Consider the following 10,862-nt stretch of genomic DNA (forward strand, 5'->3'; position numbering starts at 1 on the left):
CATTCTATACTTTTGCTAGAAAGAAATGCTTCCAAATGCAACGTTATAGTTCGTAATACTAATAAGTACTAGTACTTATTAGTTAGGTGAGTGCTGCATGCAGCGCTCAACTATTGTTCTTCATAAGTTTTATTAGGCGAGTGCTGCACGCAGCACTCAACTATTGTTCTTCATACGTTTTATTCTCTCTTTCTTTCTTTATTATTCTCTACAAACTTGGGGACCTATCTCCTTCCTCAATTTTTCACCTAGAGACTCCATTCAAATTTTTAAACATTCAGAATAGCTTGGAATCGAGCACTTCTTTTCCGATTAAATTAAATTCAATATTTTATACTTTTTAAGATATCTACTATTAAAATATTATCTTTTTTTTAACATGAGAGTCAATGGGAGGACGGCAGAGCCGTCCTCTGGTATTGTTTTTCATTGGCCGACGGTGACTGTGAACCGTCAGTCAATCTCTATCTCTCTAAGTGGTCACCAACCTTGTCCTCCTTGAGCCACTTCTCCAGCAGCTGCTTGCGTCCCTGCTGGAGCACCGGTCTGCACAGCTCTAGGGACTCAAACTTGTTGAGCTGGCCCTGGTCCAGCAGGATGCCAAAGTACTGCAGCAGGGGGGACGTCTGGCCCGGCTGGGCGGGCACGCTCTGGAAGCGCCGGATGGTGTCCGGGGTACGGAGGATGCCCTGCACACACACACAGACACACACACAGTGTGAAATGGAGAAGAAACCGTTGCTGTCATTGACGGCTGAATGTAAAGGTTCTTATAGACCAGGAAAATTGCATAAAATGCACACTTTGACCATTGTACCAACATGCTGCACTGTGCAGTGTGACAATTTCTGTAAAGAATCATTGACATTTCTGCAAAGAATATTAATGCAAATTAGTATCCCTTAAAGCTAGGGTAGGCAATTAATTAAAATATATAAATATATATATGCTGAAATTCTCTTCAGAAATTATCATCCCAACAGCAATCAGTAAATCAAAGGCTCTGACCAAAAAAGAGTATCCAGTATCCGTGGCTGTCGCAGGCCTGTAATAAGCCCATCCAATTATTTATTGCAGCCCTAATGAACTGATTAGATGGTTTGCGGGTGCACTCTGCCCGTGCTCTCATTGTGCACGTCCAGACTCTTCCACAAGGCTAGGCAGATCTATTGCCGTAGCTAGCAAGCCATTCCTGTGTTTTTGGGGCGGGGCTATGGAGGGAGCCCGGAAGCCGGGGAAAAGGATTTCCTCGGTTGACCACTTATAAAATCTAGCTTCCCCTGGCTGGTGGCACACATGGCCTACCCTGGCTTTTCCTACCCTCGCTCAGATACCTGAAGACGGAGGTGTCTGAGCCCTGCATTAGCAAGAGTTCGAGGCGCGGAGGAGCGCCTAGCGCTGGCCGTACCTTGGGTGCGTTGGCTGCCACCTTGGCCGCCTCGGAGTAGTTCCCTGCTGCAAACAGGGTGTTGAACTTGCGGGCGAACAGCTCCTCGGCGCCGGCCAGGTTGTTGCGCACGGCCATGCGCAGTGCCAGGTCAGGGTTCTGCAGCACGTTGGTGATGTAGGGGATGATGTTCTCCTCCTCCACGCACACCGACAGCACCTGCAGCCCCACAACACAAGGGGGGGGGGGGGGGGTCCCCAGGTCACTCTCTCTGGGTCCATGATGAAGGGCCACAGAACTAATACATTCAAAGATATATGTGCGGTTTTGCCAAGGAGATGTGTAAATAAAGCTTTTGTAACATTTGAACAAAGATTTGATCATCATTTTAAAATTGCAACTGCAAAAAATGTTTAATTTAAAAGACTGCTCTTGCCTGGGCCACGATAGCATTAAAAAAAAGAAAATCCAAATGAAACACCGATATCTGAACAACTTTGAATGGTTAAGTCAGAAATTAGAACTATGCATTAAAAACTATTACCCAACCACATTCTCAGAAGTAACCTGGCCACGTACAACATTAAAAAGTTTTTGTTTTTCAGTTTGTGGAGTGAGGCTGTGGAACAGACTGGGTGTGGAGCTCAAGCAATGTCCAATCATGATCCAGTTTAAAAAGAGGTACAAACACATGGTTTTCACAAGGTACCAGGAGAAAGAAGGGATTTAATAATCAGGTGTTTTCATAAATGATAAATGTTTTATATATTTGTTTATTTAATCTATTTATTTTCTATTTTTTGTGAATATGTATTAAGTAAATATGGATGTTTAGGGAGAAAGATAAGTTAGTTAGTTAATTGAGTAGCGGAGAAGGGGTAGGTTTAAATAAGCATATGATTCATCCTACTCCTTTTCAGACATGTTAGGTTTACATTATTACTTTTGCTTTGACTATTGTTATTGTTGTTTTGACTATTCTCATTGGATTTGTTTGTTTTTCAGTTTATTTTGCTGTATTACTCGAACACGTTCGAAATAAAAAAGATGAACTAAACTAAACACGTTCCTAAAGTGTGTTTGTGTAATTCTAGATTGTTTAAGATAAGACCAGCAGCAGGGATCCAAGAGCACTAAGTAGGAGATTAGCAGGCCTAGCCTGTCGGACATGCTCTGCTTATGTGTCAGTCCCGTGCTGCTCAACACCCCTGGTGGGGCCACTACCGCTGACATTCACATGTATTCCCTTGGGTTTAGAGGCTACAGTGAGATCATACATCCACTCACACAACAGGAGATGGTGACTTAAGATGGCAGCAGTAGTATACAACACACGCACACACACACACACACACACACACACACACACACACACACACACACACACACACGCACGCGCGAGCGAGAAAAATAATTATAGGGCAGTCATAAACATTCAATAAAAACTAAAATAATAATCACTCTGATCATTATTTAAGACGAACATAAGACGCAGCACTGTACCTGTCCTTTCCTGTTGACCCCGATGATGCCCGCGGTTGGCTCGTGGGGGGCGGTCACGAAGATGGTCTCCCCGCTAATGCGGTTCATGTAGATGCAGGTGCCGGTCTCCAGGTCATACAGGTGGATGTAGCCATACTTGGTGATGAGGAACACCACGTCCTGCTTGGAGCTGATCTGTGGATGTGGATGTGAAATCAAATGTTTGATATAAAGATAATGATTCACTTCCGACTCGGTTACTACTTAGGATTTTATTTAGCTGAGTGGATGCTTAACGCACAATGAGAATGTATTAGTTTTACCCTGCCACATACTTTCACACCGTTATTCCTTGTAAAATCTGGATTTATATTGGTTAATATCTCTCCTGAAAGCAGGTGCTAATTGCAGAATTACAGTCAGGCCTAGTTCGTGCTGAGGAGAGCATCATTAAAGTTGATGTCACTGTTCACAGTCCTATTTTGAAGAAGCTTATGAAGTAGATTCTATTGGATTTTATTGTCCTCATAAGAGATACATTTCCGCCGATGTACATGACAACATGACCTCCGCCATAACAACACTTACATCCCAGATCACCAACAGGCACTCCTCCAACCCTTCCTCTACCAAGCATGCTTACTAGCCTCAGGACCTCCATCACCTCAGATGACCTGGAAGCGCTCATTAAAAGGCCACTGAACACAGCCCAGGTACCTGCATGGCGACGGGGAAGTCGTTCTGGGCCTCCGGTGGGAAGAACACGTCCACGGCTTTCTTTGGGAACGGCTGGTTGCCCGTCGGTGGAGTGCCCACCTCGATGATGTGCAGCTAGGAGGAGCAAGCATGTGTTATTCCCACAATCAATACACGCATCCACCATATTCTCCCCGAGTAAATAACGATAGCCTGACACGGTGTGGACATGGTTGCCCGAAACAAGGACGCAGTCCCTGCCAAGAGTTGCATTGAGAATATCGAGAGATTTATTTTTAAGCCCCCTCTCAGTGGAGGTCATTTGATGGTTTGTGGATATTGAACCGGGGTGATTGTTACAATTTTAGCAGCCAGACAAAATGCCTGCTGGCCACTCCCGTCCTCCCCCTGCTGAGTAGGAGGCAGGGTGTGGACGAGTCATACCTTTCCTCCGGCCTGTCCCCGCACGGCGAAGCAGAACAGAGTGGACTCCTCTGTGTTGCTCTCCATCTTGAACTGGGCGAAGCCCGCGGCATGGCCTTCGATGGGCTGGGACACCTTCCTGTCCACCGAGTACAGCTGCATGGCCCCCACCACACGGTTTTGCTGGAGCAACGGAGAGAGGGAAAGGAATATGAGGCGAGGGCCCTTCGGATTTTAAATCGTAGTACGAAACCTCGTATCCAGAGATTGATGATATGCTGGTTTCCACAATGATTATTAAGTGCATGCATCCGGTTGACATTTTAACGACATACAAATGCCCAAATCCTTATCCGTGGTTCATCCAAAAAACCTTAATTGACACTACAAATGACTTTTAAGAACCAATATTTTCCTCTTCATCTAATCTAATGCACAGCCAGGCTGGACCAGCTGATAGTCTGAACTCATGAAATATAGCAGGTCATAGCATTTTGGATTATGCCTTTAAGCAAAGACCCTTTCAAACCATTGCGCATTTTCAGTTCAGAGGGACTTACCGGTAACTAAATGAGACCCATGCCCTGATTTAATAAACACTACCAGGGATTCCTACCTGTGCTGAAATACCAATCAGCAGAAGCCATTTCTGTTTGGCATCGGTGCGGTAGTTAATGATCTGACATCCGGCCAGGCTGGAGTGACGGTCAAAGACTTTGATTGGCTGGGAGTCTCCTTCCATGCTCCAATGGTAGACGGCATTGTCGGTGACCAGGGCGACCGTGTTGAGGGAGATCCACTTCCAGAACGTCACGTCGTCCGTCATGGTGTGGGCCTTCATCTTGCTCTTCATCTCAATGTTAAAGATCTGTAGAGTCTTTGCAGCTGAAAAGAACATACAGGATGGGTTAAGGCATGCAGGTCAAGATAATGCTTTTTATTTGAAAAAAAATAAGCAATATAATATAAAATACTCCGACTACTAAACACACAACGAACACCACTACAAAAATCTGACCAAAAAATACAATTACATGAAATGAAAAAAAAAAACAGGCTTCGGGAATAAATTAATGGAATATAAAAAAAGTCACACTCATAGGAAAAGTGTTAGCCAGGGTTAGACGGAAGTACCACCAAAAGAGCACACAACAAGCTAGGACCAGGGGCAATGCAAAGAAGGAAGCACGGAAGAATCAAATAGGTGGTGGGATCTCCATTCAGGTAGGAGCTGGTGAAACAATCCCCACCATCCACATACAAACCACGTGCAGAGCAATGAGCACCATCACTTGCACCCCACGAGATTGGTGAAAATAGTCTGTTCATCATTTGATGCAAGCCTTTCTACATGCGCTCTAGTGGTGAAATAACAGGGGAGCTGCTACCAATGCAAAACAAACAATTGATGGTCCTCTAAGAATATCCAGACACGTGAGATGGTTCAAAGTTGCTCAAAAGTTAGTATTTTTTTGGCAGGGCACCTCATGCATGCTTGCATTGGTATGGACAGTGTTTAAGTGTATATTTGACTGCAAATTGTGGTAAGAATTCCCTGTAAGAGAAGAGGCAACAGCAACATACTGTCTTGGAGGAAAATTTCAGATTGGACAGATTGGACAAAACCATCAGAACTTGCCGACATCTAAACTCAAGTGTAGTGCCATAAGAACCAGACTATCTGTATAAATGTGTTGAAAAATGTGTCCAGACCTAGATCTAGTTGTGTTATTCAGATTTGTATAACTGAAATATTTCTATGCCATTAACATGTACATTTTGACCATGACACTTTTACCCTCACTGACCATGTTATGCGGTTCATGTAATTCAGGAAACAGATATTTAAATACTTGGGCTAGTTATCAAGAGAAAAAACTGAAATAGTGTACTAAAAAACGTTAAAAATAGTTTTTTTTTACAAAGTCAAACAAACATCTATTAGCAGCACCTGAAACAAGATAAGTAGGAGACAATAACTTTCAGCATACCGCCTTTGAAGGGGTATAGTCCCGTTTCCACAACGCTACCGTCAACCAGAAACCTCACACGTCAGGCATGTGATCACAAGCTCTTTAGCGACTCCTAACAAAATATGTTAATCCTCATAACAGGGATGCAGGACTTTCGGTCGGTTCTGAATGCACATTAGCAAAGAAATACCACAAAGCACACAGCACAGACATGATGTTGGGAGGGTTGTCAGGCACACATAAGTCCCTTTCTCAAAAAGGATTGATTCAAGTCATTATGATTCCCAATAATATTGTCCCACTTCAAATACAAAATATACAGATAGTCTGTATTGAGGTATGGTAATCAATAAGTTCCTCCACACAATGCTTATCCAATCATATAAAGAACCCATACCAAGGGTTCGTAACACAATGCACTCAAACACTGTCAAGCAATGTGTAAGGTCACGGAATTAGACCAAAATATAGGCCATTAAGTGGGAACGGATTTCATCTGGCTACCAGACCTTAGCAATGTTTGCTTTAACAAGGGCAGTTTGAACTGCACAACGAGTTATCAAACATAAAATGAATGGTTATAATCTATTCAATGCTATATTATGATTGTGCCATCAATCTGCGACAAATTCTTTCTAAAATACTGAGAAATATGCCATTACAGCACGTGGTTACCCTGGCAACTTTATATTAACCTGATGTCAGCTGGGATTTGGATTAGACGTAAAATTATTTAAGCTAATTCTGAGATCAGTTGTGAAGATCATTTGACATAGGGTTTCCCTGCTTGGCTCAACTACAATCGGGCCGGAATTCGTACCCAAGAACAACATCAAAACTAAGCAGACATTTCAGCAGGGTGCACACAGAATAACAATTTGACAATCATGATAGGTAAAATTCAACTCACCGTCTGCAAACATAAGAAAGCAGTAAGAAATGAAAAAAGAGCAAAAACAAGCAAAATAGACAACTCATTCATGATTGCATGACATTTGTAGTAGCATTGCTACAGTCTCTCATGTTCTATACAAGTAACAATCAATGCTCTGTAGATTACTTTACAAACAAATAGAGTAATGCTGGTTGTTTAAAGGTCCCATGGCATGCTACTTTATGGATGCTTTAATAAAGATATTAGTAGGCCCCAAACACAGTATTTGAACACGTTCCCGAAATTCAGCCGTGGTGCAGAATTACAGCCACTACGAGCCAGTCGCACATATTGCTTTCCCCAAATGCGCTGTTTCGGTGTCTGTAGCTTTAATGCAAATGAGGAGGAGAGAGGCGGGTCAGGGAGGAGGGTGGGGGTGTGGCCCTGAGCAGCTTGCAGCCACGGTACCATGCGCTCTGTTAGTGGATGTATTTCAATGGCGAGGCGCACACAGCCTTTAGCCGTGTTCTGTAAATATTCTAGAACACACAGGAGTCCTGGAGCTCTGTATCTAAATAATATAATATTATACATAGATATCTATATCATATAATATACATTATCACGGCCAAAAGCTGTGTGAGCCTCCAGACGATATTATGAATCTCCAACGACCGCGTCGGGGTCTCCAAGGTCTCTGGTTCTTCCACGTCCACATCAATCTGAAGTAGACTGAACCACGACATGGAGGAGAAAGGGATTGTTGCCCGCGATTGTTGCCCGCGATTGTTCCGACCGGAGCCTCGCTGCCGAGGGACCACCGCCTGGGCAGCAGTCAGTGCTTAGGCCCCACCGCCTCCTGCAGTGGGCAGCGCCGAGGCGGTTGTCCCTCGGCAGCGGGAAGCGGGGCTCAAGCGGGAAAACATTTGCGGCCAACCATCCCTTTCTCCTCCATGTCGTGGTTCATTACTTCAGGGAGTCAACGCCTAAGTTCCTTTCCCCCAATCCATTCTCAACCATGGCTGAGATAACCCCCACTACGAGTCTTGTTGTGGAAATACCAGAGACGAGAGTCCGACATGTTATGCGCCATAACACCAACAGCAGAACGGTTATCCAAATAACGAGGAAGTGTACAACACTTGCGTTACAGTCCTGGAGCTCTACATCTAAATAATATCATATTATACATAGATATCTATATCATATAATATATATTATCACGGCCAAAAGCTGTGTACGCCTCCAGACGATATTATGAATCACAAACGACTTTGTCGGAGAACCGACGTCTCTGGTTCTTCCACATCAATCTGAACTAGACTGAACCGCGCGCTGCCTGCGGCCCGCTGCCGGGCGGTGGTGCCTCTAGGCAACCGGCAGCAGGCAGCATGTTGCAGTTCATGTACTTCAGGGAGTCAAAGCCAAAGTTCCTTTTCCCCCCCAATTCCTTCTCAACCATGGCTGAGATAACAGTCTTCATGACGACCTATGGGAACACATTCCAATCCGGCACGCTTGAGCCTCCGTTTTTTCAAAAGGCGAGCAGAACACCTAGTGCTCGTTTTACACCGAACGCAATGTTTTATCCACTGGGGGACCTTAGGGAGGCTAGGGGAACTCATATTTATGTTAGAAAACCATGGGACATGCCATGGGACCTTTAAATTATTTAGCAAATGTTGATCGATGATTTGGCCTGCATATGAACACCAAAATGAGAAGCCAACACACAACTCCATCAACCAATCAACAAACATAGTTTACACAAAAACATGAAGGAACAGGGAACGACAAAGTTCACAAATTAAAACCCTATTATTTTTGTTTAGCTGTGTAGATTCAGTCATTCACACATAGATATGTAGTTCACTCATGCCGTGAACTGGTGCGAAGTGCTTACCTTTGAGGGCGATCACTTTACTGGCTGGATTCATGATCGCGCTGTCTGCAGAGATGGGTCTGCGGATGGGAGTGTTGGGGTCGGCCATGTCAATAATAACCACTTGGGCCTGTTCGCCCACCTTCTCTCTGATGCAAATGAATTTATCAGACTCCATGGTCAGAGTGCTGAACCCGATGTTGGCTGGGTTGATTCCAAGGTTCTGCAGCTGAGGGAGACACAGAAGGCAATATACCAGGTGAGCACAAGTTTTTCGAGTTTCACGGGACCATGTATTGAGTTCAAACCAACCCGTTGAAGGTAGACTTGACTAAAGAAGATAAAACACAAGTTAAGTATAGTCCCAAAACTCCAAAGAAATTATTGCAATAAAATAAATAAAAAGGGGATTGAAAAACCAAAAGGGATTGGAAATGCGTCGCATGATACTAACATAGAACTGCCATTATATACCTTATGGTATAACCGTCTCTGACCTTAGAAATATGGGTGTGCGAGCGTACCAAACTAACCGGAACGTGCACCTTTTCTTTTTAGACACAAAAAAAGCGGTCCAGGAATGACACTTTGCATGAATGAGTAAATGCATGGTATAAATACATTAGTTTACATATACCCGGGTCGTGGGCTTAGTATGCATGGTCAATCAACATGGAGATTTCCGTGTGTGTGCAGACAATCTGCATCATCAGACCTGACAGTCTTCAGGATTAACGTGAACCCTCGTCGGCGCGGCGCTGCGCCGCGCGTCTAGATGCTATTGTGTAACGTGATACATAAACACAACCATCACACCAACACAACCTCTAGTAAAGCTACAACAATCAACCGTATTAAGGGATGTGAATAATCCCTCGGGGAAGTCACTCACGAACGGGTGAGCTGTAGAGCTACCGTGCCCACAACACGTCTCGTCGTCTCAAGCAGGGCTCGGACCCGTCCCGTTACCACACGCACTGAAGGTCAAGGCGCCTAGCACGGTGATGTTACAGAAGATGACCTCGTTAGGGTACAACACCGGGTACCGCCGGAGTTCATTTGGGTACAACCCCGGGCACCGTCGGACCTCGGGCATCACTGTGTAGCCGCCCCCGCCCCCCGGGGGAGGAGAGGTCATCCACCGCGGAGGAGGGAGTTGATATTCAGCGCTAGGGCTAGGGGTTAGGGGTAAGGGTTATCACCATCAGGCATCACCGTGTAGCCCGGGGCGCTACCGTTAGCGGCTAGGCACCCAGGTGGAGGGGAGGTCATTCATCGCGGAGGAGGGTGTTGATGTTCGGCGCTAGCCGCGACTAGCTGCGAGCTGTCAGACCGCAACACAGAGCCGGAGCGGGGGGATAACACATCCTCTGGATCACAGTGAATAAACAAAAACAAGAAGCACCCCTTGTAGTTCCTACCTGCAGGTGCTCCTGGAAGCGGATAGGCAGTATTTGAGCCATGTTGCTTGAGTTTGGTCCCTCAATGGTGCTGATGTTGTAGCTCTACAGCTAGCTGACAGTGGGAGTAGCTTAGCCGCGCTAGCTACGACCTCTCCTTATCTCTGTAGGTCGGAGCCAGGGAGGAGATAACGAAGCCGGATCAGGGCGGCAAAACTGAGTGTTTTTGAACGTTTGAAAAACAAATTCCGTTGTCAGAAATGTCAAATATGTCCCCCGGTCCGTGCGTTATATCCACCGCATCGGAGAGGAGCAGCGGCTACGGCGGCACAAGCTTTACTCCGAAAACCGCAATGGCGGCGGAAGCGGCGCAGAAGCTCTTCAGTCCGGAAGCCTCACTGGGGACATCAGGCTGGGAGGACGCACTGGGGCTGCTCTACCACCTTAGAACCCACTGGTTAATTCAGAATGGTGCTGCTCTACCCACCAAGAACCCAATGGTTCACTCACAATGGTGCTGCTTTACCATCTTAGAAGCCACTGGTTAATTCATGTGTATCATTATTTTTATTTTTTTTAAAGCTGAATAGTTAGAGCTATTGGGTAAGTCTCCCGCAAATCTTCCCGCACCCCATACAGCGCCTTTTTAGTAATTGAGAGGATATATAATTGGCCTACTGAATGTAGGCTAGTTCCTCTCCCCTTCTATTAGGGAAGCACTCGGGCTATTTTACCAATTAGAATG

At 45.2% G+C, this 10,862-nt stretch overlaps 1 protein-coding gene across 3 annotated transcripts in view; it reads right to left on the reverse strand.

Moving 5' to 3' along the window:
• The window catches only part of LOC132474239 (clathrin heavy chain 1), a 29,619-nt gene extending 19,087 nt beyond the window's left edge, over positions 1-10,532 (reverse strand). Inside the window, exons 1-8 of one of the 3 annotated variants that reach the window (XM_060074808.1) lie at positions 10,139-10,532; positions 8,739-8,946; positions 4,605-4,873; positions 4,010-4,171; positions 3,587-3,700; positions 2,891-3,064; positions 1,409-1,606; positions 489-689 (exon numbers count right to left, since the gene is read on the reverse strand). In XM_060074808.1, the coding sequence (XP_059930791.1) occupies positions 489-689; positions 1,409-1,606; positions 2,891-3,064; positions 3,587-3,700; positions 4,010-4,171; positions 4,605-4,873; positions 8,739-8,946; positions 10,139-10,180 (1,368 nt within the window). In that variant the 5' untranslated portion in view covers positions 10,181-10,532. The remainder of the gene's footprint in view (positions 1-488; positions 690-1,408; positions 1,607-2,890; positions 3,065-3,586; positions 3,701-4,009; positions 4,172-4,604; positions 4,874-8,738; positions 8,947-10,138) is intronic. The other 2 variants (XM_060074806.1, XM_060074807.1) reach the window with 2 other exon arrangements.
• Between the last annotated feature and the right edge of the window lie 330 nt (positions 10,533-10,862).

Source organism: Gadus macrocephalus, chromosome 16, assembly GCF_031168955.1.
Source record: "Gadus macrocephalus chromosome 16, ASM3116895v1".
NCBI classification, from domain to species: Eukaryota; Metazoa; Chordata; class Actinopteri; order Gadiformes; family Gadidae; genus Gadus; species Gadus macrocephalus.